A 27,711-nucleotide genomic window follows, 5' to 3' on the forward strand; every position below is an offset into this window, starting at 1 on the left:
CCGCCCCCGTCCTGCTTCCGGCCACATACCAGGGGCTGGATTCTCAGCGGCCCCTGCGGCAGAACTACCTTCTGCAGTGGCTGTCTCGCTTCCGGTCCTTCTCCGGCGAAGGCGGGATTTCCGGTCTTTGGGATTAGGCGACTTTCGCTTGCCGGGCCGGCTGGCTCAGGGTGGACTTCTACAGAGCTGGAAGTGTGTTATTTGTCGGTGGCCGTGTACTTCCCCCGCCTCAACTCCAGTTGGGAGAGACTGACTCCTAGAGCGGAGCAAACTTCTAGCCACATCCCTCTGGCCTGGGCGGGAGACCCGAGAGTGAAAAAAATAGGAGTGAAGGAAAAGTAAACCTGTGATGATTTCTCACGCTTTACGTCTCCTGCTCGAGGGTAATTCGGAGGCCGGGGGCGGAAATGAGGTGGGTTGTGGGCTACCAGAGAGCCGAGCTGGGATGAATTGAAAGGCCCAACGTGTGTGCAATATTTGGGACATAGTTATATTTTGAAAGTATTGTTTATCTAAATTTGAATTGAACTGGTCAGCCTGTATATTATCCGACAGCGCTTGGTGGAGGAACGGGAAGGGAGAACGGGAAGCTTCGTAGGGTTCCTAAAATATGTCATGCCCTCGTACTTCAGTGTCACTGTATTTGCTGTTCTTTCTGTCAACGTTGCCGTCTCCTCTTCAGTCACTACGTAACCCTTCAAGCTTCGGCTCACCTGTTAACTCCTGAAAGCATATCCTGGCTCTCAGCTCACTTTTTCATCAGGCACTGTGATTTAGATGCCATTCCGCTAAGGGACTTCCCTGGTGGCTCAGACGGTTAAGCGTCTGTCCACAATGTGGGAGACCCGGGTTCGATCCCTGGGTCGGGAAGATCCCCTGGAGAAGGAAATGGCAATCCACTCCATTACTATTGCCTGGAAAATCCCATGGACTGAGAAGCCTGATAGGCTACAGTCCATGGGGTCGCAAAGAGTCGGACACGACTGAGTGCCTTCACTTTCACTTTTCTTTCTTTTCGATGAGGATGTACAGACAGAGGCCAGGGGCCTCTAAGTTCTAGAAAATCATTCACACAGAAGCTCCTGTGTCCAGTGCCTGCTGTCCCGTTGCTCTAAAATTCCCTTTTGAAATCACTATCCCTGTAATGTACCATTTGTCAGTGATAACTGTTTTTTGGTTTCATTTTCCTAGTTTTCTGTCAGGACACTTTGAGTTCTTTGAGAACAGAGATGATCTTGTTCTCTGTACCTCAGCGAATATCGCATTACCAGACTTAGGGCATTCGGTTCACGTTGAATTGATTTTCCAGGTTACTCATAGCAGAACCTCTGGAATGTCATCTTTGGGGATGCTTCCAACTCCCAGTCCTTTTGTCTTTGAAATATCCGTTATTTCAAGTTCTACCCCGTTTACTCATCCCACTCCAAAACCCTGTTCCCATGAATTTCTCACCAAGGACTCTAACCCATGATCTCTTGCCCTTCTGTGGGCACTTATTGAACTTATAGTCTGCACTTTGGAATTTCATCATTTATTTTATATTGTATTCATAACCCTTTCAATGAGATTGTAGGGTTTTTGAGGCCAGGGGTTATATCTTATCCTTATTTTTTTTAATTACTTGTAACTTATTACAGTCTTAGGCACATGGTACATGTTCAGTAAATGCTGACTTTCTTGACTTTACAGATTGATCCTACTTCCTAGGGGAAGTCTCCTATACTAACATAAGGAAAGTAAATGACTCCATCTCGTCTGAACATGCAGCTCCCAGGACTACCCTCCATGCATCCCTCATACAATTTACATTTATTCTTTGGATGAACTGTCTTACTCTCACACAGCCTGTATTCATATTCTGATATCTCTTTGTCATTATCTGTGCCTTGCTGCTGCTGCTGCTAAGTCACATCAGTCGTGTCCGACTCTGTGCGACCCCATGGACGGCAGCCCACCAGGCTCCCCTGTCCCTGGGATTCTCCAGGCAAGAACACTGGAGTGGGTTGCCATTTCCTTCTCCAATGCATGAAAGTGAAAAGTTAAAGTGAAGTCACTCAGTGGTGTCCGAGTCTTCGCGACCCCATGGACTGCAGCCTATCAGGCTCCTCTGTCAATGGGAGTTTCCAGGCAAGAGTACTGGAGTGGGGTGCCATTGCCTTCTCCAATCTGTGCCTTAGTATAAATATATACCTTATATTAATAGTTACTTCAATTTTTTTGGCTCTGCTGGGTCTTCGTTGCTGCGGGAGCTTTTCTCCAGTTGTGGAGAGCAGCAGCTACTCTAGTTGCAGTGTGCAGGCTTCTCATTGTGATGGCTTCTCTTGTTGCAGAGCGCAGGCTCTAGGGCACATGAACTTCATTCAGTATTTGCGGGATCTTCCCAGATCAGGGATGGAACCTGTGTCTTCTGTGTTGGTAGGCAGGTTGTTTGCCACTGAGCCACCAGGGAAGTCCCAATAATTACTTTTAACCTTTTTTTTTTCCTTGCAGTTAAGTTTCTTGCATCATTCAAATGATGATGATGATGACGATTTCTAATAGCCAGCTTTGCTGACAACTTATTTGCAGTATGTCCATCGTCACAATAAATGCTTAACCATGTAAGATAGTCCCACATTCACAAATGAAGAAATCAAGGCTTATGGAGGTTAAGTAATGTTGCTCAGTCACATAGTCAGCTAGTGGCAGAGCTGGAACTCAAAAGCAGATGGCCCAGAGTATGCAAATAGAATGTTGATTATGACATCTAATTTCCCCCTCTCCCTCCCTTCATCAATCTCTTGTTTGAATCTTTCTGATATTTTCTCTCACTGTGATTTATCTCTGATATTCTTTTCCTCTGCTAGTGATAGATAAGTGAGGGCTGGTCCCAGAAGGTAGAGGATATGGGAGGTAGATGTCTGAGTATTAACTTAGTTAATCCCCCAGAGGGAGAAAGGGGTTCCTTTGGTTGGATTGGTTTAGATAGTGTGGCAGAAAAGCCTCAACCAGTTTGTCCCTATAGAGCTTAACCTAGTAAACATAAAACACATCAAATCTGGGAAATTAAGGAAACAGTAAACAGCTAATCAAAAGAAACAAGTTTGGCTCAAAGTGAGATGTAGATAGTGTTTGTGGGACTTAAGAAGGGAGTAGATTAGGGAAGGCAATTCTAGGCAACATTCCTATTTCTAGGTGAGACAGAAGTATCACGGCACTGAGGGCCCCATATTGAGCTTTTTGCATTGGGCATAGGAGTTGTGTCTTCTCACTTCTCCCTGAAAAAGCTACATTTTTTCAAATGCTCCACTGTTTGTTACCTCTTGAACTATTACTTAAAATCCTTCCTAATTCTCCCTCTCATTGTCTGTCTCTTGCTTTCCAGTTTTTTAGAACGAGTGGCTAGGGAAAACACACAGACACGCATACCTAAGCCCCGGCATCGTTAGTGAGGACCTTGGCCTTGGTTACTGCGCTGTGTGTGCCCTCATTTGCTTTTTAGGTCCACTCTGTCTATTCGTCCCTGTTCTTTCAGCGTCACACAGTTTCCCTGGCCCCCTGATTTCTCATTAGAATAGGCCAGTGGCAGGCATTAGCAGGACTTTGGCAGTGGCATGAGTTCCTCTACCTAAGGCCAAGGCTCCTGCTGAAATTATAGCCCTCTCCCTTGGCTACAACTCGCACCAGGTTTCAATGGCAGTCCCTTCAGATTTAAGGCTAGTAAAGCTTCCTTAGAGAAGGGCATGGCAACCCATTCCAATATTCTTGCCTAGAGAATGCCATGGACAGAGAAGCCTGGTGGGGTACAGTCCATAGGGTCACAAAGAGACATAACTGAAGCGACTTAGCAGGCACACACACGAAGTCTTCCTACTGTTCCAAGTCCCTGGGTGCTTCACCAGCCCTGAGCCTCCCCATACCTCTGCAGATAATCGCTTCATTAAATCATGTCCAGTTAGCCCTTTGAGTATAAGCATCTGCTTCCTGCTGATGCCCTAATTCAATCCCCTTCTTTTTTTGTCTGGATCTTGCTTATATTTCCTGCTTTGTAATTTCTTTTGAGTCTGTCCCTAATTCTTTTTGTGCTCAGCATCCTTCACCTTAGTCCAGACTTCAACAGCTCAATTTGATAACAGTATTGACACTTGTATTACACTAGGATCTGTGGCAGTTGCCTTTCCCCTAAGGTTTTGCCAGTCTCGAACTGGTTCAGTGTCTCCTGGTTCTCAATTCTGCAGCCAGATTGTTATTCATAAACAGTATTTTAATTAGATGCTTTCTTTTCTCAAACATCTTCAATAGCTCCCAAGCCTGTAGAAAAAAATAGTAAACTATTTAACCTGATATTAAATCCTTCCATTATCTTGTGTTTTAAACTTATTCACCGAGAAAGCCCTCTATTCTAGGGTGTTTTTTATAATATAATTTTTATTTTATATTGGGGTGCAGTTAATTTACAGTGTTGTGGTAGTTCCAAGTGTACAGCAAAGTGGTTCATTTATACACACATATATTTTTTTTCATTCTTTTTCAGATTCTTTTTCCATGTAAGTTATTTCAGAATATTGAGTGCAGTTCCTTGTGCTATGCATTAGGTCCTTGTTGATTATATCTTAGGTTTATTAACCATTCCTTAAATATACCTTTTGCCTTTTTAACTGTGATACTTTTTTTCATGCTGTCCTACCTACAAAGGTTACTGTTTCTCCTCATTTATCTATTACTTGTCTTTCAGTATAAGAACAGACTTGTCTCCCTCTTTTCTTTCCATCCTTCGTTCTGCAGTTCTGAGCATCGCACCTGCAGGTGGGCTTCCCAGGTGGCACTAGTGGTGAAGAACCCACCTGCCAATGCAGGAGATGCAGGAGACGTGAGTTCAATCTCTGGGTCAGGAAGATCCCCTGGAAAAGGAATGCAACCCCCTCCAGGATTCCTACCTGGAGAACCCCAGGGACAGAGGCGCCTAGAGGGCTACGGTCCACGGGGTCGCACAGAGTTGGACATGACTGAAGCAACTTGGCACGCGTGCCTGCAGGTGCATGCTAGATGCCCAGCTGTACTGGCGACCCAGCACTGACAAGAATCGCACTTAAAGTCACACGGCACTCAAAGTCTAGTGAGTGAGGCAGATCTTAGATAACGGACCAGTAGCAAAATTGCAGCTGTGACAAGTGTAATGAAAGGAGTACATGATGCAGTCACAGCTTTTAACAGGGTTCTGTCTACTGAGAGTTAACATGGGAGTTTGAAAGCAGTACGGAGAGTTCCCCAGAAGGAATAGCAGGTATAAAGTCAGAAAAAACTGTGTGCACCTTGATGGTATGTTTCGTGTCTTGTTTGTCTCTTGAATGGTCCATTTCTTGTAATAGGAACTCAGTTTTTGCTGATTTTTCTTGAATCCTATGTCAGATGTGCTCTAACCACACCTCTTAGATTGATACCATCCCTTGCCTAGTGCCCATCCTTGGGGAACGTTTCCCACAGAGATCTCACTGTTTAGAATATACTGTTAATGGTGTATCTGGCCCTAGTGTATGCTACATTTATTTTATCTTTTTTTCTTCACAGGTTGACAAGTTTCTTCAAATGTTATGGGTCTGTATATTTCATATATAAGATATATGAAAACCTGTTTTATGTGTGCATGCATGAAATCACTTCAGTTGTGTCTGACTCTTTGTGACCCTGTGGACCATAGCCCACCAGACTGCTCTGTCCATGGGATTCTCCAGAAAAAAATACTGGAGTGAGTTGCCATGCCCTCCTCCAGGGGATCTTCCCAACCCCAGGGATCAAATCAGTCTCCTACGTCCCCTGCACTGCAGGCTGGTTCTTTACTTCTAGTACCACCTGGGAAGCCCCATGTCCCATGACTCATCCCTAAAACCTAGTGTTTCCCAAATGTTGTAGATAAGTATTTATTGATGATGGTAAGAGACCCAGTCTTCTCCCTCTGTCCTTCCTTTTCTGGGGAACAAGAGTCAGTAACCATGGGGGTCTGTTTTTTCAATTCAGGACTGGGTATTAACAACCAAGCCTTTTTCAGGCTATTAATAGATAAGCATAGAAGAGAAACCCACTTCTTTGAGAATTGGGGCAAGAAATACCTAATGATTAAATGCATGGGCATATAGAGCCTTGAGGACATATAAGGAACTACTCCATGGTAGCGTGGGAGGGAAGTTGCATTCGTGATCGCTGGCTAAAAGGGGCAATGCCTGGGTTCCAAAGCAACTTGACTTTCCTGGATTAAGCTGAGACAGTTTTCAGATTTCTCATTCTTAACTTTTTTGTAATCCTTTTAAAACTGAGTGTAAAAGGTATTTGCTAGAGGGTCCTAAAGTTAATGAGGGGAGGTGTGGGAAAGGAGTTGGGGGACTGATGATAACACTAAAGGAGAAAGACCTGACCATGTTGTCAGTGGCTCCTCCAGCACAGCCTGGTTCCACCCTCCTTTCCCAAAGGAAGGCCAGTGAGTTTAGGCCTTAATAACAGGATTGGTTTTGAGTTCTAAAAGAAGCTGGAGCGAAGAACAGAGATTCAGCCATTTTATTTAGTAATAGTAACTTGTTCTGAACAGACAAAAATAAACAACAACAAAAAAACAACCCCACATATTTTTCCTAGGTACGTTTGACCTGGTTTAGTCTTTAATGCAGTGAATGGAAAAACCATCCCTAGATATTTCTGCTTTCAATAGAGTTGGCCATGACTGAGCCCGAAGCCCAGGCTAACTTTACAGCAAAGATAGTGTGTTATGTTATGTTACAAATAAGCTAGGTTAACTAGCAAGGGTAAAGGAGCAGGGTAGCAGCCTTGGGAGGGGGCAGTGTCCTTGACTAGTAGCAGTAGTATAACCGGCTTCTTTTCTCTGCTCAGGTCTCAGAGAGAAATCCCTGATGGTCTTACTAGCTGACGCTGGGTTAGGGGGTTAGGCGGGTAGGCGGGTAATGAGGTAAAGCACAGAGTGGGGATTTCAGAAGCCTCTCCCATCAAAGCTAAAGCACCACGCCCTGCCCCATGCCCAGGTGCTGGAATTGGGACTCTTCCAGCACAGAAGGCATTCTCTTTGGGCTGCTTGCAGCCACACAGAAAGCTAGGCCTCTGCCTTGAGAATATCTTGGGTCCAGCAGCTCTTTAGTCCTGGCATTTAGATTCTAGGCTTGAGGCTTCCCTTTAGTACCTCTGACACACCAAAGTGCTCAGCTTCTCAGTTTAATAGCCATCACCTCCTGGGGCTGGAGCTGCAGTTGCCCCACCCCATGACAGCAGGGAAATAGAGAGGGGAACGGGATTCTTAAGTCCCACAGGGACAGGACATTGGGTGTGCAAGCACGCCGGCCACGCGGTAGGCCGTCCTAGATTTCCATGGATGGAGTGTCTCCCCTCCTCCTGGTCCTGTCAGCAGCACAGGGTTTATCAGAAGCCTCAGTGGACACCTCTTTATTCTGAAGAGCAACTTCCACCCCTCCCTTTCCCATCATCAAACCTGAAAGCCTTTGTCAGGCTTTGCATGTTGACATCAGGATCACTGGCTGTAAGTTCTGGGAACCTGGGAGTCCTACCTCCCAAACGAGAGCATGATACCTGCCCCCATGCTGAGCTCTCTGAATACTTTCTTTCTGTACATTCTGTATATTTGGTCCTATGTACATCTATATTACATCTCTCTATATATGTGTGTGTATGTGTATATATATATATATATATATTATCTCTGTTTCTTTCTTAGATAAACCTTTCATTTATTTATCATAGCTTAATTCCCCGAGCCTCCAGCTACTTCTTGTCTGCTAGCCCAAGTAAGACTCAAGGGTTTCATCGATTTCACTAGGTCCCCCCAGTACCACCCTTTCTCATCTTTGCACCGAGTATCCTCCCACATGAGTCATGTTGCCCATCCTCTGAAATCTCCTCCCTTAAGATCTGTGCCCAGTGCTCTCCCGACAGTCCAGGTCCATCGTTGGTGTGGTCAGGGATCCCATTGCTCACCAGACCTGGCTGCTTCTAAAGCTTGCCTGATAGCCGGAAAGATGATTTCAGCTCAGAAGAGATGGGGGCTGTAGGCTAGAAAACCACTTAGGGTTGAGGGCAAGGGAGTGTTGTTCTCTGATGGGGCTTATAAGCCAGGTTGTATCAAAAGGATGGTATGATTTAAAGTGCAATTTAGAGCAAAGTCAGGGATTGTGCAGGAGAATGAAAAAGGGTAAGTCAGAAAGTGTTCATTTTGTTATCCAAGAATCTGAGGAGTCTGGAGGCTTGGAATAGACAGCGAGGGAATGGGAAGAGCATTTCTCTCAGGAGGGAAGCCGCTGTGCAGAAGAAACTAGATGGAGGATAATTTGCAAATAGATAAGAAGATACACACACATGTACACACAGCGCAATGCTCTTTGCCCTTACACATGGAAAGAAATCAGGTGAGCCAAACATTGAATAAAGTGTAGAGCCCAGAAGGTGACTCTTTGCCTTGTTTTCTGTCTCAGATTTTCAAGTTGTTCTGGTTCTTGTTTGCTTGAGAGCTAGGGAATAACAGCGGGGTTTACAGTAAGTGGAGAATGAAGGGTTAGTTGAGTTCAAGGAGAGATCAATATAAGAGGATCTTGGGCAGTTGTAGTAAATGATAACCATGGGTCCACTCTCCAGATTTTGTGGGTTTCTCTGTAAGGCTCATCTTTACACAGATGCAAATACACATTCTGTATAAGTGTGTAACTTATAACAAGTGTGTGTGTGTGTGTGTGTGTGTGTGTGCATTAGTTGCTATAGCCCACCAGGCTCCTCTGTCCATAGGATTCTTCAAGCAGGAATACTAGAATGGGTTGCCAGTTCCTTCTCTAGCTCTTCCTGACCCAGGGATCAAACCTGGGTCTCCCAGATTGCAGGCAGATTCTTTACCATCTAGGCCACCAGGGAAACCCATAATAATTGGCTGGTCTACCTTAAATAATTTGCCACTTGATTCATATATTGACTCTATGCGAATCCATCTGGGGTTGGGGAGAGTGTTCCTTGGTACCTAAATGAGAACAGGGAGCATTCTTGGGATTTGGAGCTTTTGAGAAAGTTCTGGCATCCATACAGCCTTCATGACCTCATACCACAGTCCCCATCAGGGAACAAGGAACGGCCTGAGTCTGATCTTGTAAAATATGCCTTTTAACTTGCCTGAAACTGGCTTCATGGCAGAGGAGAGAAGAGAGAAGACTGATCCTCATTTTATAATGTCTTGGGAATGGCTGAGGGAGACCATAGTTATTTGAACAGGAGGTGTAATTTCCTCCCCTCCCAGCACTGCCTAACAGAATAGCTGGCACTTTTCAGAAGGGCACTGGGAGGGGTAACAGTGAATAGTGTCTGCCAGCCACAGAGTTCTGCCTCTGCTCAAACCTTAAAGCCATGCCGATTCCCAGAAGCTGTCTACAGCAGTCTGGAAATCTGAGAATGTACTACTTGGATTTGGTGGGTTGGTTTAACTTTCCTGCGACTCTGTGCCCTGTGAGTCTAGTTTTAGTCAAGCATCAGTGTTAAGAGAGGAAGGCCGTTGCATTTTCCATCCCTTCCTTCAGAGCTGGGGTTAAGGGGAGAGTGGGCTAGGAAGGAAAGAATCAGGGAAGCCAGGGACAGAGTGATCAGGAACACTATTTCCAGACCTTTCCCTGGGGCCTGGGCATTGGACTTTTTCTAGGGGAATGAATTGGGGAGGGTCATCACTTTATGGGACACAGGGAAACAGGGCTACCTGGAGGACAGGTTCAAGGTTTGAAATAGTAGCTCTGCGTTAGTCACCCCACAGTGAAGAATTCAGTATTCAGGCTGGGTACAGGTGTGGTGGTTGTGTCTTTATGCTTTATATTCCCTGGGAGTAGAGGACATCTGTGTAGGAGCTGGGTATCCAAAGAGAGAGTCCAGTTTAGAAACTAGAAAGGAGAACAGTGGGGACCAAGATCCTAGGTTAGAGTCAGGAGTTGCCAACAGAAAGTAAACTACACCATGAAAAGCCCTGGCTTCTCTCCACAGGTTTCGGTGGGGAAACATTATTCTGCAGACTATATTTCTGAGGGCATATACCCCATCAGAGAGAGTCTTGCCTTAGGTAACATGGTGAGTGGGAAGATAGGGAGGGGGCTCCAGCCTCAAAGTACCAGACATTGGTGGTAGTGGGAGGTGGGGGGGAGTCTATTCATCCAGCCGCACGGTCCTTCTAATGGGAGTCTCCAAGCATGGCTGAGGCCTTCTAAGCCACTTCAGCCTAATCTTCCCTCTCCTTCCCCATCCTGGCTTAAGGGAGTTGTGCATCTTGGGCCCAAAGTGGGGTGAGGTGAAGGGAGGAAAACGTGGACTCCAGGTGGCCTCTGGGTTAAAGAAGAAGAAGTGGAGAAGGATGTTCCTGGGGCTCCCCAGTAAGCCTGGGTAACAAACATCCCTCACCCAGGAGCCACAAGAAGAAGAGAAACCAGAGGGATGGGGAGGTGGGACTCCAAGCCGTCAGACATTGCTGATGCGCACGCTAACAGCACTGCCCTCCTTCTCAGCCTGCTCCCTTAATGACTCCTCCAATTTGAGCTTTTCGGGGTCTCCATAGCGTACAGTGCTGTCACGGAGGCCGCTTGGAGAGGCTACTTTCACCACTTGGTCAAAAAGGCTGAAGTCTGCTATGTATTTGCCACTGGCTGACAGCGAGATGGCGGGTATGAACTCATAGCCCCAAAGGATCTCCTCCGGCAGGTAGGAAGTGCGCACCTGGCAGGTGGCACTGGTGGATTCCACTGTCCCACTTAGGATGAGCACCAGCTCGAAGTCGCCCTCACCACTGCGGAGGGGGAGGTCTTTTAAGGGACTGGTCTCATCTACCACGTGGTAGAAAGTAAGGGGGAGGATGAGGAAGGGGCTGTCAGAGGCTGTATCCACTTGGAAAGTCACATTGACCTGGTTGAGGCGGATGTTCTCCCCCTCCTTGGTCTGGTGGGTCTGAAGCAGTTTGCCTGTCACCTGGCAGCCAATGAGGAGGCTCTTCCGCATGTTGGCCACTCGGATCATAAGGCAGGGCTTCCCATTGTGGGCGGCTACGACCGCATGCTGGCTGAAACGGATGGTCTCCGCCCGCTTCTTGGGCCGGGCAATCTTTGCCAGGAAGGTACCTGTGATGAAGATTTCCAGGATGGTGGTGAGCACCAGCTGGGCAATAAGAAGCACAATGGCCAGTGGGCACTCCTCACTGATGTAGCGGAAGCCATAGCCAATGGTGGTCTGGGACTCGAGGGAGAAGAGGAAGGCCCCGGTGAGCGTGTGCACCTGGACCACGCAGGGGGTGTGGTTGGCCGGGGGACCCAGCTCCAGCAGGTCCCCATGGGCCACGGCCACCAGATACCACACCACACCAAAGAGGAACCAGGTGCCTGCGAAGGTGGCAGAGAAGAGCAGGAGCTTGTAGCGCCACTGCATGTCAATGAAGGTGGTCCACAGGTCCTTGAGGTAGAGGAAGCGCTTGTCAGCGATGTGCTCCATTCTCACGTTGCTTCGACCATCTTTAGTGAGGACTCTCCTCCTCCGGATCCCTGGGCCCATTAGGGGCCGGCTTTCCGTCTGAGTGGTCTGGCTGTAATACACCTTGGCAACCGAAGTCATCTGCAGAGAGCAAGACAGCATAATGAGAGTTACTGCTGAAATCCAGCCAACTCCCAGCCACCCCCTTCCCAACGGGAAGGAAGAAGAAGTATTCATTTCAGTGCCACTGATCTGTCTCTTATTAGCAAATGTTTACTGAGCACTTGCAACATGCCAGGCCCTGTAGTGCAAGATGCTGGAAAGTCAAAAATGAATCTGACAGCTGACAGCAACCTTGCTCTCCAAGAATTCACAGCCTAGTGAGAAAGATACTTGTTCAACAAAGCGAACAATTGCAATGTAGTCTGATATTTTTAATTATTAGGAAAAGCAGAGAAGAAAATACGTTCCCAGTTCCTTGAAGGTGGCAGTGGGACTAAAGAGGGCTCTACTGGTCTCCTTTCACCACAAAACTGGTTCTGTGAAGATCCCTAATTCTGAAATAGGATCCCTCCCTACCGTCTTGAATGACACTGGCAAGGAATACTATCCTGTTGTTATCCTTCCAAGTCAGTCCCCCTGAACACACATATGCCCTTAATTTCTCCATTCTGTCCTCAACCTCCACATCAGTGCTCACTGGTGATACTAAGATACTCTTCTAGCTGAGAAGATAGCAGAAACTACCCATTCTTCTACCCCTCAAGATGTTCTCTAAGCACCCAGCCAGTTTCACTATTTATTATTGTCATTATCATTATTATCATCATCTTTTTTCATTATCTAGGTTGGGGTCTGGAGTGGTGTCAGAAAGAGCATAGACAGAACTGAGTAAAAGTAAACAAGCGATGGTGTAGGAAAAACATCAAACTGAAGCCTTCTGGCAGCACTGGGCCATTTTCCCAAGGACTGGGAGAGATGCCAGATTGTAGTGGCAAAATTGTCTTGACTGAGTGAAGTAGAGAGTGGGGAGTGTATATTAGCTTGTGCCTATGTGTGCTCAAGTTCAGATTCAGGAATGCTGTTTGTCCTGATAGTAGAAAGTGGGACAAGTCTCTGAAATAGGAGACAACTCATTTAATACAAGGTGCTTGGCACCTCTGCCCAAGGAATAACTTGGTTTTTTCCTGCAGAGAAAGAATTATAATAAATTGAGCCTTTGGACTTGAGATCTGCCAGCCAGACCTTCTGGGAAGGAGCAGGTGATCTCTGGGGAGTTTGTCTCTTCTTGGAGAACACAGAGAGGCTCATCACCTTCTTCATTCTCAGAAGTCTGTCCCATTGCATTTTATCCTTCTGCACATTGCCCCTTAGCCTGTGTTTCCATGGCCTTATTGCTAGAAAACTCTAAACTATCTAGGTCCATTCATATATTCACCCGGTCAATCAGTTCAGTTGCTCCATTGTGTCCAACTCTGCGACCCCATGGATTACAGCAAACCAGGCTTCCCTGTGCATTACCAACTCCCGGAGCTTGCTCAAACTCGAGTTTGAGTCAGTGATGCCATCCAACCATTTCATCCTCTGTCATCCCCTTGTCCTCCTACTTTCAGTCTTTCCCAGCATCAGAGTCTTTTCCAATGAGTCAGTTCTTTGCATCAGGTGGCCAAAGTATTGGAGCTTCACCCAAGTAGACACAAAATTGGAGATCACCAACAGACAAGAATCCAAGAATATTCAGAGACAACCAGCAGCGCATTTTACACTGCCCACTTGGAACTCATCCACATGAGACTCCTCAGCCAGACATGGCTATTTTGGAGAAGGAGACCCTATAATTCTGAAGTTTGAAAAAATCTTATTTAGGGCCCAAGTAAAGCCCCACTCAGTACTCAGTAGTAATATTAATAAAAGAAACAATCACCACAAAACTTGCATCTGTGTGCCATTCACAGTTTACGTGTTAGCATGCTTCTCATTTGACCATGAAACTTGAAAGAAGTGAAACTTCTATAGAAGATTTTGAAGAACAGGGGAATCTAAAACAGGCATGCTAGAAAGTTGTGGATGAGTGAGCATGATTTTAATTTTCAAAAAGAAAATTTAAGTGCATTTCACAAATTACAAAGAGGGAGACCATAGACAAGACTCTAGAATGGAATGTTAAGATAGTGAATACTTGGACAGGGTTGGGGAAAGGCAGTTATCAGTAGGACCCAGCATGGCGTTACTAAGAACAAGTCAAATGACACTAACCTAATTTTCTTCTTTGACAAGGTTACTAATTTGGCACATCAGAGAAATGCAATAGAGAAAGTGCATCTAAGCAAGATTTTTTTTTTTAAGATCTCTCATTATGTCCTTGGGGATAGAGACAAATGAACAAAATGCATCTCTAATTGGTGGCTTAAAAATAAAAAATCAGTGTTACTGGTGAGTGGATCATGAGAGCCTGAAATAAGCTTTCTAATGATGTGCCAGAGAGCTTTATCTTTGGTCTTGCCCTCAGTCAATGTTCTTAACACTAATTTTACTCAAAAATATAGAACACATGGCCATCGATTATGCAGATGACACAGAGCTGGGACAGATCAAAAAGAAGTCAGATGAGTGGGCCAAATATAACAAAAAGGATAAACACTGGATTACATATTTGGGTCTAAAAATTACCTGAGCAAGTTCTGCAATTAGAAAGGTGTGATTTCATAAGCAGAACCATGAAAGTAAATGTAAGCATTTTAGCAGAAAGTAATCCAATGTGAGTTACTTACGTGTTTTGGTTGCCAAAAAAGCAGTGCAATTTTAAGTTCCTTGAGTTGAACTAAAGTATCTAAGGATTCAGTTGAGTCTGCTCTGTTCATCTGCAGTATTGAGTCTCAAGGAACAATTGGGACATGAGGGTCTTCGGAACCAAATCACATGAGAAGTGGTTGAAGGTAATGGAGAAGTTTACTTGAATGCACTGCCATGTGAATAGAAGTTTGAATTTGAGCTCCAAGAGGAACAACCGGGACCACTGAGTTTAAACCATCAAGAAAAAGATTCCAGATTGATATGAAGAGCACTGTAACAAATGTAGAAAGAGCGTCTCAAAAGGTAGAGAGTACCCTGTCCCTGGAAGTGTTCAATGCCGGGTAGGATGAGAATTTTACAGAGATTCTATAGAGGAGACTAGAGCTTTGGATGGGAGATTTAAAGACTGTCTTTAAGTTTCTGACTACATTCATAGAAGATCAAGATGCCTGCCTCCTCCCCGTCTCTATCCCCTCACTTTATACCCTGACATCCAGAGATCCTGCGCTGAAGTCCTAACTTTGTGTTGAGGAGAGACCCCGTCTGGGGAAATGGAAGCTCTTGGGGCTCAAGGAAAGTCTTGCTTATTGTTCCCAACGTAATAGCCTATGATTATATGTCATTTGGGGGCTTCCCTAGTGGCTTAGTTGGTAAATAATCCGCCTGCATTGTGGGAGACCTGGGTTCGATCTCTGGGTTGGGAAGATCCCCCGGAGAAGGGAAAGGCTACCCACTCCAGTATTCTGGCCTAAAGAATTCCAAGGACTGTATAGTCCACAGGGTTGCAAAGAGTCAGACACAACTGAGCGACTTTCACTTTACTTCACTTCTATATCATTTTACAGTTTATGAGACATATAATTTGACCCCCACACCATGAGGTAAGTAGGAAACGCATCATTAAAAACTAAGGTTCAGAGACGTTTACTCCAAGTGGATTTGGAGCCAGAACCCGTCTTCTGGCTCCAGGACTTTTAAATTATAGCAGCTGCTTCCGTATATCCCAAGTTCATTCTCACCATCTCATGTTCTCAGGAGGCACCTCTGTGGTCTCCTGTATAGAGAAGCACAGCCGAGACAGAGAAGACAGGGCCCAGAGCTTCTAGAGGCCAGTGTTAAGGCTACAGTTTCTTGGGCAGTGGAGGTTTTGGCTACTGGCTAGTGGTGACTGACGCCTCCAACTGTGGGCCTGCTGCTGCCAGCCTTTGTATCTGCCTGCTCCAGCTGTTATATGCTGCTCCCAGCTATTGCGCTACCTCCCACCGCCAGGCAGCTTTGTTCTCCACAGTAGTAAGAATCAGAAGCGTATAAACAAATCTGCTACACTCCACCCCCAGGGCTGGCTGGGCCCCGGAGAAGGGGGCAGCATAGAGTTCTGGAAATGATTTGTTGCTGCCCCACCTGAAACATACATGACTGTCTCCTCTAGAGGGTGCTGTTTCCCCAGAACAGTCCCAGCAAGATACCAGGGACAGTAGCTGAAGAATTCTGAAAACAAAAGCAGCCTCTCAGCAGTCAGACACAATCACCTTCTTTCTACTCCAAAAATTAAGCTAATGAGTCCCTAAAACAAAGGCCAGTCATACCTACAATGATGTCTGGCATGTTCCCTTAGCAAACAGGTCTCCCTCCTGATTCACACCTGCAGATGGATCTAAGCTTTATTTCTTTATCTAAGAGCTCATGAGTCATTTACCCTCCAGAATGGATTTATCAGAGCCTTTCTTGAGTACCAGACTGCTCTGCAGTATGCACACTCCTCCTGTGATTAAAACTGATTCCTGGCTCCCCACTGCTCTGAGCACAACATTCAAGGCTCTTCGTGATCTGGTCCTTGCCTCCTCCTTGGCTTTGGTCTGGCCACATTTCTGCTCATATCCTAGACTCCAGCTCCATAAAGCCGCTCACATCTACCTTTACCTCTGGATCTGCTTTCGCTCTGCCCCGCTCCTTGCCCACCAGGAGGATGACCTTCAGCTTATCTTTCAAAATTCACTCAAGTGTTATTTGCACCCTTGGAAGCCTGCCTGACCATCGAAGAAAGAGTTCCTCTCCACCCCCCGCCTCCAGCAAGAGTTTACTAAGCATAGTTTGTACACATTCCTATTTTCAAACATCATGGTGTTTTGCAACGGTTTACAATTGTTTGCCATCTGTGAGTTCTGAATTTAAGGTCACAGACTGTGCACATCACCTGTTTCACTAGTACTGAGTGCAGTTTGTTAAGAAAGTCTGAGTAAAAGGAAGACTAGAACCCTGATTTGGACAAACAGAGGCCAGGTCTACCCCACAAGGACCCAAGTTTACACGTGCACAGATGTTTACAAATTCTTTTTTCAAAAGGTGGGATAGAGCAAGCCCCAGGCACAGGTCCCAGCTCCCTCTGGATCTGCAGTTCCCTTTCCAAGAGGATGAAGGAGGAGAACATGCCTATACACAGCTGTGGGCATTGGGGAGGACTCTGCCAAACGGCATGACCAGAAAGGATGCTTCAGCCCCCTCCCTGAGGCAGTGGAGGAGGGGCAGGTTAGAAATGTGTGCCTGTCAGGCTGGGAGTGGGGTGGGCGGGGAAGCAGCCCTGAGCAAAGAGCTTTATCTGTCCTCTCTGGCAAGAGCAAGCCTAATGAAGAAGCTTTGGGATACGAATCCTAAATGCATCCATTTCCACGTGTTAATGGATTCTCTTTCTTCTACTTCTGCCCCTCTTTCGTTTCCTAAATAGTTAACAGTGCCAGGACTTCCCTGGTGGTCCAATGGTTAAGACTTCGTGCTCCAGTAAAGGAAACCCTCAGAATGGGAGAAAATCATTGCAGATGAAACAACTGACAAAGGATTAATCTCCAAAATATACAAGCAGCTTATGTAGCTCAATACCAGGAAAACAAACAACCCAATCAAAAAAAAAAAAAAAAGGGTGGAAGACCTAAACAGACATTTCTCCAAAGTAGACATACAGATGGCTAACAAACACATGAAAAGATGCTCAACATCACTCATTATCAGAGAGATGCAAATACAAGCTACAATAAGGTATCACCTCATGCCAATCAGAATGGCCATCATTTAAAAATCTACAAACAAATGCTGGAGAGGATGTGGAGGAAAGCAAACCTTCTTGCATGGTTGGTGGGAAAGTAAATTGATACGGCCGCTAAGGAACAACATGAAGATTCCTTAAAAAAACAAAAAGCAAAACTAGGAACAGAACTACCATATGACCCAGCAATCCCTCTACTGGCCACATATCCTGTGAAAATCGTAGCTGAACGGGGCACGTGTATCCCAATGTTCGCTGCGCACTTTTTTACAGTAGTTAGGACATGGAAGCAGCCTAGATGTCAATCAACAGTTGAATGAATACAGAAATTGTGGTACATATATACAATGGAATGTTACTCAGCTTTTAAAAAGTATGCATTTGAGTCAGTCCTAATAGGTGGATGAACCTATAGCCTATTGTACAGACTGAAGTAAGTCAGAAAGACAAATACTGTATATTAAGCATATATATGGAATCTATAAAGATGGTACTGATGGACCTATTTGCAGGGCATCAGTGGAGATGCAGGTATAGGGACCAGACTTGTGGACACGGTGTGGGGGAGAGAGGATGAGACAAATTGAGAGAGTAGCATGGAAACATACATTACCACATGTAAACTAGATACCCATGGGAATTGGCTGTGTGACACAGGGAGCTCAACCCAGTGCTCCATGACAACCGAGAAGGGCTGGCTGGGGAGGGAGCTGGCAGGGAGGTCCAAGAGGGAGAGGATGTATGTATACCTGTGGCTGACTCATGTTGATGTATGGCAGAAACCAGCACAATATTGTAAAGCAAATACCTTGCAATGAAAAATATTTTAAAAAGACTCTGTACTTCCAGTGTAAGTGGCACAGGTTTGATTCCCTGGTCAGGGAATTAAGATCCTGCATGAATGGTGCAGCCAAAGATTGTTTAAATAGTTAACAGTGCCATGACCTCCAAGTTAACTGCATTGAAAATGTTTGATAACATCTCAAACTCTGCTCCCTCCTCATCCCAATATTCATCAGGCGCCACATGCTGTGGATTTGTTACTTATGTCTCTTCCCCCTCATTTCATTGTCTGAGTTCAGGTCCTTAATACCTTTTGGCTGAATCATCAACCTCCTACTCATCGCCTGTCTCTACTCTTTCTCTCCCCAAATGCTTCCTACACTGCTGCTGGATCACTCTTCCTAAGCTGCGCCTCTGATCACGAACCAGTGCACTCACATCAGTACTTCACATAGCACGTCTGCTCTCATGGCATTCCTGTGAGGTATGGAGGTTACGATCCTTTATGAATGAGGAAACTGAAGCTAAGGGAGAGGATGTGATCGGTAAATCGAGGTCTTTGGCCTCCCAAACCTTTCTGCCTCCAAACTCCATTTGTCATTGTCCTGTAACTCTCTCAGATCCTTCCCCAGCTCAATCCCTTCTACTCTTGGTGTAGGTTTGACAGATGATGTGTCCACTACGTATCAAAGAGAGGCCAAACTCAGTCTGGAGCATTAGCAGAGTCTGCTTCTGTACCTTCTTTCCAGCCTTATTTCCTGCCTCTTCTGTCCTTGGCAAACTTCAGACAAACCAGCAGTCCCCTGCTCCCTATTGCACAAACCCAGGTTTTCCTGCCTTCAAAGGATTGTTCATGCTCCTGTATCTTTCTGGTCTCCCTTTCTCCTTGTCTTCGTATAGCCAAGATATCTTTCAGAGCCCATTTCAAATGATTCCTCTTCCATGAGGACTTCTCTGACCCCCATAGCCTTACGTAAAGCCTCTGGAAAAAAAAAAAAAAAAATATATATATATATATGTGTGTGTATTTTTATATTCCATCTATATCTTCTATTGCACATCTACTTGGTATAACATGTATCTTCTACTACCAAGGAGCTTATTGAAATAAGGATCCAGGTACGGCATATTTCGATTAGCCTGACATATGATTAATACAATGTTTGACACACAGTAGGTACTCAAGAAGTAGTTTCAGTCAGTTCAGTCACTCAGTCGTGTCCGACTCTTTGCGACCCCATGAATCACAGCACACCAGGCCTCCCTGTCCATCACCAACTCCCGGAGTCCACTCAAACTCATGTCCATCGAGTCGGTGATGCCATCCAGCCATCTCATCCTCTGTCGTCCCCTTCTCCTCCTGCCCCCAATCCCTCCCAGCATCAGGGTCTTCTCCAATGAGTCAACTCTTCACATGAGGTGGCCAAAATATTGGAGTTTCAGCATCAGTCCCTCCAATGAACACCCAGGACTGATCTCCTTTAGGATGGACTGGTTGGATCTCCTTGCAGCCCAAGGGACTCTCAAGAGTCTTCTCCAGCACCACAGTTCAAAGCATCAATTCTTCAGTGCTCAGCTTTCTTCACAGTCCAACTCTCACATCCATACATGACCACTGGAAAAACCATAGCCTTGACTAGATAGATCTTTGTTGGCAAAGTAATATCTCTGCTTTTCAATATGCTATCTAGGTTGGTCATAACTTTCCTTCCAAGGAGTAAGCGTCTTTTAATTTCATGGCTGCAATCACCATCTACATTGATTTTGGAGCCCCCCAAAAATAAAGTCTGACACTGTTTCCACTGTTTCCCCATCTACCTGCCATGAAGTAATAGGACCAGATGCCATGATCTTATTTTTCTGAATGTTGAGCTTTAAGCCAACTTTTTCACTCCCCTCTTTCACTTTCATCAAGAGGCTTTTTAGCTCCTCTTAATTTTCTGCCATAAGGGTGGTGCCATCTGCGTATCTGAGGTTATTGATATTTTTCCTGGCAATCTTGATTCCAACTTGTGCTTCTTCCAGCCCAGCATTTCTCATGATGTACTCTGCATATAAATTAAATAATCAGGGTGACAATATACAGCCTTGATGTACTCCTCTTCCTATTTGGAACCAGTTAGTTGTTCCATGTCCAGTTCTAACTGTTGCTTTCTGACCTGCATATAGGTTTCTCAAGAGGCAGGTCAGGTGGTCTGGTATTCCCATCTCTTTCAGAATTTTCCACAGTTGATTGTGATCCACATAGTCAAAGGCTTTGGCATAGTCAATAGAGCAGAAATAGATGTTTTTCTGGAACTCTCTTGATTTTTCGATGATCTAGCGGATGTTGGCAATTTGATCTCTGGTTCCTCTGCCTTTTCTAAATCCAGCTTGAACATCTGAAAGTTCACTATTCACGTACTGCTGAAGCCTGGCTTGGAGAATTTTGAGCATTACTTTACTAGCATGTGAGATGAGTGCAATTGTGCAGTAGTTTGAGCATTCTTTGGCATTGCCTTTCTTTGGGATTGGAATGAAAACTGACCTTTTCCAGTCCTGTGGCCACTGCTGAGTTTCCCAAATTTGCTGGCATATTGAGTACAGCACTTTCACAGCATCATCTTTCAGGATTTGAAATAGCTCAACTGGAATTCCATCACCTCCACTAGCTTTGTTCATAGTGATGCCTTCTAAGGCCCACTTGACTTCACATTCCAGGATGTCTGGCTCTAGGTGAGTGATCACATCATCATGATTATCTGGGTCGTGAAGATCATTTTTGTACAGTTCTTCTGTGTATTCTTGCCACCTTTTCTTAATATCTTCTGCTTCTGTTAGGTCCATACCATTTCTGTCCTTTATTAAGCCCATCTTTGCATGAAATATTCCCTTGGTATCTCTAATTTTCTTAAAGAGATCTCTAGTCTTTCCCATTCTGTTATTTTCCTCTATTTCTTTGCATTGATCGCTGAGGAAGGCTTTCTTATCTCTTCTTGCTATTCTTTGGAACTCTGCATTCAGATGCTTATATCTTTCCTTTTCTCCTTTGCTTTTTGCATCTCTTCTTTTCACAGCTATTTGTAAGGCCTCCTCAGACAGCTGTTTAGCTTTTTTGCATTTCTTTTCCATGGGGATGGTCTTGATCCCTGTCTCCTGTACAATGTCACGAACCTCTGTCCATAGTTCATCAGGCACTCTGTCAATCAGATCTAGTCCCTTAAATCTATTTCTCACTTCCACTGTATAATCATAAGGGATTTGATTTAGGTCATACCTGAATGGTCTAGTGGTTTTCCCACTTTCTTCAATTTAAGTCTGAATTTGGCAAGAAGGAGTTCATGATCTGAGCTACAGTCAGCTCCCGGTCTCATTTTTCCTGACTGTATAGAGCTTCTCCATCTTTGGCTGCAAAGAATATAATCAATCTGATTTTGGTGTTGACCATCTGGTGATGTCCATGTGTAGAGTCTTGTTTATCAAGAAGTAGTTTATGAGTGAATAAATGAGGAGGAGGGTACTCCCAAGTCACTCCAGCCACAGGGGCCAATGTAAGCATATTGAGAATCCTCCTCCATGAGGACTGAGGGCATATGGAAGCTCTTGGCCTGGGGACAACAGATAGAACTTCACTCTGGTTCAGGGTCTCTCTTCTTCTGGGGCCTTCCCACTCCCCATTCTCGTTTGTATCTTCTTTTGATTTTTTCTTATGATGATTTTTCTCTTTCCTGTATCCACTGAAATGCCAATAACTAATTATCAGCACTATTAGATATGCAAACAAACCAAACATCCTCATCTGTAATGATGCACCCGCTGCATAGGCATATTTATGCAGTTTCAGGTGTGTGTTCGTGCATTTATACAATGAACATTTACTAGGTGCCAGATTCTGAATAGGACACTGAAATTATGGAGGTAAGTTGGGTATAGACTCTAGCCTTGAGGATCTTACAATCAAAGGAGGCAACCACAAAGCAGGCAAGCTGTGATAAGTGCCACGGGGTGAGAGGAAGATTCCTGAAGTCCTGGGGGACTTTGCAGAGGGAAAGGTGACATCTAGCTCAAGGTGATGGGGCTGGAAAGACAACCAATATGTATTGATGGAGCACCTATTAAGTGCTAGGCACTGGGCTAAGTTGTGGGGGATATTTTAACGTTATGTAAGTGCTATTATCCTAATTTTTTTTACCAGGAAACATAATCAGTAAGTAACAAGCAAGAGTTGAGATTTTTCTCCACACCTGACTGTTTCACCCAGGGGAGATTATGTTAGAGAAAGGTGGCACAGGGACTGAGCCTGAAGGCAAGATTTGGACCCTTAGAGATTGGAGTTTTGGGGTGGGGTCAAAGAGAAGGCCCCTCAGGGAAGGGAGCAGTAGGAACAAAAAGTATAGCGCTGAGGCAATCCAGGGCCAGCAGGGGAGAGGAGCCAGTCATTTTGGGAGACGTGTTGAGAGCACATGAGACTTAATGGGACAAATGGGAAAACAGCGATGGGCTCTGATCCCATAACACCCTCCTGCCTTGGGGTCAGCTTCATGGATTTGAAGGCCGGGCTGTTAGAATGAGGGGCAAGAGCCGCATGGCCTGGGCATGGAGCCCGGCGCCCCCCACAGGGGTCAGATGCGGGGGCCTGGCCCCTCCCTGTAGTGCACACCCATTCAGAGCCCCCGGGAGCCTCCTTCAGGGAAACAGGAGAGAGAATGAGGGCCACTGTCATTTCCTGAATGCCTCCTTTAGGCCAGCACATCACATTTCATCCTCCCAGCAATTTGGGAACAGAGTTTTGTTTTTTTCTTTTTTTTTAAGGGTGTTTTTTTTTTTTTTTGATGTGGACCATTTTTAAAGTCTTTATTGAATTTGTTACAATATTGCTTCTGTTTTATGTCTTGGTTTTTTGGCCACAAAGCACGTGGAATCTAAACTCCCCAACCAGGGATCAAACACACACCGCCTGTGTTGGAAGGCGAAATCGTAACCACTGGACTGCCCAGGATGTCCCAGGCAGAATTTCCACTCTTCAGTTCCTTATGGAACCGGGGTTCAAGGAGCCCCAGTATATAAGTAGCAGAGCTGAGATTAGTATCTAGTTCTGGCTGCAGTACAAAGTTCTCTCCACTATAGCTTCAGGTTAATATTACAGTGACCCTGCCTTTGCTGAGCAGATTTCACACTCAACCAGCGAAGATGGGCACCTGGAGCAGGATGGCGGCTCGCAGGAGCCAGCCAGGTGTGAAGAATGCGCAGCAATCACCCAGGGTGCGTCTGAGGGTTGGTGGTCATGCTCTCTGTTGTGTGACCGCTCCACCCTAGTGTTCCTTCTAGGTTCGCGTGACAGGTCTTTATCCTCCCCGTTCCTTCCCTTGCACTCTGCTCCCAGCTCTCTTCTCATCTCTTCTATCATCTGCACTGCCCTGCTCATATTTCATACTGGCTGTTTTACCAAAACGTGTCTCCCCTTATCTGTCCTCCTTTTCACTTTCCTCTCTGTCTTTTCACTCCCCCGACATCTGTCTGGCCCATCCCTTCTTCTCCTCCACCTTTCTTCTGCCTCCTGTCTTGCAACCTGGACATGTGATTTTGGAAGATGGTGATATGGAGGAATACTGTGTGTGTGTGTGAGTCGCTCAGTCGTGTCCCACTCTTTGCCACCCCATGGACTATAGCCCACCAGGCTTCTCTGTCCACGGGATTCTCCAGGCAAGAGTACTGGAGTGGTTAGCCATTCCCTTAACCAGGGGATCTTCCTGACCCAGAGATCAAACCCAGGTCTCCTGCATTGCAGGTGGATTCTTTACTGTCTGAGCCACCAGGGAAGCCCGAAGGAATACTGTGCTGTCCATCAAATCACAGCTCTGACCTCCAAAATCTGTCACACTATATCCCCACCCACATCCCCAAGCCAAGGTGCCCATGTTAGTAGAGGCATTCTAAGCCCCACAAACTCCCGTTCACCCTGTTTCTTCCCTCCAGAGATGGCTTCCTGATGCAGGGATTTGGAAGTGGGATCAGAAAGGTAGGCAGTTTCTAGGAAGATAGGAAGAGTTCCCACTATCCAATTATTCTACATTTGAAGGTACAGGAATACCTGAACCAATCACAGTGGGGTATAGATAAATGAATGGGGGGCTAGAAACAGGAAGTCATAGTGCCAGCTCACTCTGTCCCAACAACTGCCCATCATGCTCAGGTGCTGTGTGCTGGGAGAGCCCTGTGCACAAACAGTGGGGTTGTGAGCATGATCAGGCTCAGAGCTGGAGGCTGGGTGGGTCTCCAAGCCCATACACATCTTAGACAGCTGAGTTAGGTGTGTGTCTGAGCCTATGTCCTGGAGACGGAGCCAGGTATCAGGAACTCATAGGTAGGCAGTGGGCTGGACTGGGAATAAGAGCTTTCAGTACCTGCCTCAACTCTGCCTCTAACTAACAGTGATCTTGAGTAAGTTTTTAAACTTCTTCGGCCATTATTTCCTTAATTGTGGAAAAAAGGGCATCAGATTACCTCCATACTTCTCAAACTAGGGTGCCAGGAGGTGCTCAAAGCCACAGGATTAAATTTAAGATACCTTCCTAAGATATCAATTTCACTCAAGGATTCTGAGGGGAAATCTTATTTTACCATTAAACATAGTTAATATTACAGTTAAGTGTTAGTCGCTCAGTCGTGTCCAACTCTCCAACCCATCGACTGTAGTCCGCCAGCCTCCTCTGTCCATGGGATTCTCCAGGCAAGAATACCGGAGAAGGTCCCTTCTCCAGGGGATTTTCCCAACCCAGGGATCGAAGCCAGGTCTCCTGCATTACAGGCAGATTCTTTACTGTCTGAGCCACCAGGGAAGCCCCAGTATTCAACAAATGATGTAAAATGGAGTGAAAATTTTATGGAATTTAAGAGACAAAACAGATTTCAAGGATATCCAGGGTGTGGGAGCTTATGACCCACCCCTGTATCTTCTGGGATAAAATTCCTTCTGCCTTTTAGAACCTGTTGCTGGGTCAATTTGGGATGCACTGTGCTTGAGAGTTATCAAGGTCACATCCTGCTTTAAAAGTCCATGTCTAGCCTGAGACCCTCCCCGTGCAGATGGGTCCCATCCCTCCCACTGGCCTTGGTGGAGACAGGAGACTACTACTTAGCCTCCTCTCACCAACCGTATTATCTCTGTTTTGGATACCAGCTCCAACCTGAATAGCGACCTTGGAGGCCTCCAGGAGGAGATCAGCTGCACAGTGGGGACTGAAAAGAAGCATTTCTAGGCTTCCAAGTGTTCCAAATGCGAGTGAGGGGAAGAGAAGAGAAAGGAGACGGTGTCAAGGAAGGCCTGGAAGAAAAGCACTGCAGGATTATGTAAGCCCTCGAGGTTGGGAGAGGAATGGAGCTGGGTTTGGGGTTCTTTTGAAAGTTGACATCTTTGTTCATTTATCTTCCTCCTGTCCTGCCCCAAAGAAAATAAACAAATAGAAACCCAGCCAGATGCACACAAATCTTGAGGTGGGGAAAAAAGGGCCGTGTGTGTGTCCGGGGCCTGCCTTGCCAGCTGAGTCACCGCAGGCTCTGCCTCCCACCCTCCTGTCTCCTTCCCCTTCCCTCCCATCCTCTAGCCTCGGCCTGACACAAGGCCCTGGCCCAAGGAAGAATAGGCTTTTCTTCCCTTGTGTCAACGTTTGGAAAGTTCTCATAGTCTGATCAAAAGAAGGGATAAAAGCCTTCAAAGCATTTCCTGGGAGCCTGTGACCTCCATCTGGCCCTTCTGACCCTCTTGTGCTTTCCGGTCAGAAGAGGGAGGAACACAGGGGTGGATCCCTGTCAGATGTTCTCCTCTGTCCAGACGCCACCCCAGTCAGTGTGGGCTGATTAGGGCCACAGCCCCTTCCTCCACCCCAATTCCCTGGCAGTGACTTCTGTCCCATACGAGAAGAGAGCAGCGTTCCTGCAAAGAACTACCGGGGCGGGGGGAGGGGTGTGGTTCCTGGGGGACCTCCATCCCCCAGCTGGAGAGGGAGAAGACTTCCTGGCATGTGCAGCTGGTGACGACTGCCTCTTTGATGCACCTGCCTCCCCTTGCCCCCAGCGTGCGCTCCCTCTGTGAGTCACCACCCGGCCACAGCGTCTGCCCCTACCCATTGTTTGGGGCCGCAGGGCTGCACATCCTGGTCCTGTGTGAGGAGCTTGGCACCATCCAGAGTTCAGCTGAGGACAAAGGACGCGCCAGTGCCTCCTCAGCCCCAGCTCCAGCCATCCCGGGAGCCTCCTGGCCTGGGTTCTCACCTCAGAAGAAGGTCTCAGAGATATTAACCCACCCCTCCTCACCTCGACTGAAGAACCGGAAAAAGCAGGCGCTAAGACACAGCTGAGGCGCTGAGAAGCAATAGCATTAATACAAATAAGATCTGTTTTCATTGTTATTCTGTTGTCTTTGGTAAGATCTGAGACACCGAAGAGGTCGCCACGGACACTGGGGGAGGTTTCAGAGGAGCTGGGCTGGCGATGACCAACGGGTTGGTTCAAGACCTCGTGTTCATGTGTCAGCCTGCCTGGACTCTTTAATCAGGCACCACCTGGCCTGGGTTCCTGAGATTGTCCATAGAACCCAACTGATCCCCAGTGGTACTAGTTGAGAGGATCACCCTAGTTTGGAAGTTAGAAGTATTCTTCCAGACAGAGCCCCGCTGGGAGAGTTCACCCCCACGCCCAGCTGCACTTAGCATAGAGGGTGCTGGCAAGATTACAGATGGCTGGAGGGGCAGAAGAGAGGACTCCACGAATTCAAGCTTCACCAGGTTACCTGCCCCCCACACTCTGCCCCCTGGTCTGTGCTGAAGCTCACCTTCCCACCACCAGGGGGCAGGGCACCCCAGCCCCAGGAGCCTGCCTGTGCCCAGGGCGGCTGGAGTCTCCCCATTCAGTGCCCTAGCCGCCCTACCGCCACCCCAGCCCACTCCTTTTACGATTAGGTTAAAGCATACGAAATTACCCATTTTTTTAAATGTCAGCAATCTCAAGTGGTCCAAGCCATTAATATTTAATAACAATAAAAACAAGAGAACCAGTCTCCTTCAAACTACCAGGGTCTGCGTTCTGCAAAGCATGTTAGAAGCAATTTCACTTGATCCTCACAGCCAGCTGGGTGGCAGCTAGAGCTCCAAGAAGCTCTCTCCAAGGTCTGAACTTCCAGTCATCACATCCAAGGGCGTTTTGTCAGCCCTTGACCCCAGCCGTCTCTCTGCATCATGTGAGACTGATGACCAGGCTCTCCGTTCTGGACACTCTCTCCTTTGACTGCCCTTTGACTCTTAACTGTGATGTGATGGGGACCCACTGATCTGGAGACCTTGATTAGCTCTTAGTAGCTCTGCCACGTCTAGGCTTTGGGATTTGGGAAAAATCACTTAAACTCTTTGAGTTTCCTTTTCCTTTATCTGCAAAAAAAGAAGGGTCTAATGATGACTACCTCACCAGGGTGTTGGGAGAGTTAGATAAGCACACAGATGTACCAAGAGCACTGGGTGGGCCAGTACAGATGGTGTGGAGGGTCTCAGCATCACTCTCTGAGTTGCTCCTCCAGGCTTTCTCCTCCCTCTCTCTTTTCTTTTTTTTTTTTTTTTAAATTTTTGGCTGCACAACACAGCTTGTGGCATCTTAGTTCCCCG

The 27,711-nt window shown here is 46.3% G+C and overlaps 1 protein-coding gene and 1 long non-coding RNA gene across 4 annotated transcripts in view; one reads left to right on the forward strand and one right to left on the reverse strand.

Moving 5' to 3' along the window:
* The first annotated feature begins 135 nt into the window (after nt 1-135).
* On the forward strand, nt 136-25,529 carry LOC121820658 (uncharacterized). 3 transcript variants are annotated; one of them, XR_006061312.2, is made up of 4 exons: nt 136-412; nt 4,765-5,014; nt 5,548-5,574; nt 25,239-25,529. It is a non-coding gene; the product is annotated as an uncharacterized LOC121820658 (long non-coding RNA). The 3 variants fall into 3 exon arrangements; XR_006061313.2 differs by lacking the exon at nt 25,239-25,529 and having other exon boundaries at nt 5,548-8,435; XR_009600562.1 differs by lacking the exon at nt 25,239-25,529 and having other exon boundaries at nt 136-383; nt 5,548-8,435.
* KCNJ10 (potassium inwardly rectifying channel subfamily J member 10) overlaps nt 6,511-27,711 on the reverse strand; it is a 36,123-nt gene continuing 14,922 nt past the window's right edge. Inside the window, exon 2 of the mRNA XM_004002660.5 lies at nt 6,511-11,607. Within this exon, the coding sequence (XP_004002709.1) occupies nt 10,468-11,607 (1,140 nt within the window). The 3' untranslated portion in view covers nt 6,511-10,467. The remainder of the gene's footprint in view (nt 11,608-27,711) is intronic.

This window comes from Ovis aries, chromosome 1 (assembly GCF_016772045.2).
Source record: "Ovis aries strain OAR_USU_Benz2616 breed Rambouillet chromosome 1, ARS-UI_Ramb_v3.0, whole genome shotgun sequence".
NCBI classification, from domain to species: Eukaryota; Metazoa; Chordata; class Mammalia; order Artiodactyla; family Bovidae; genus Ovis; species Ovis aries.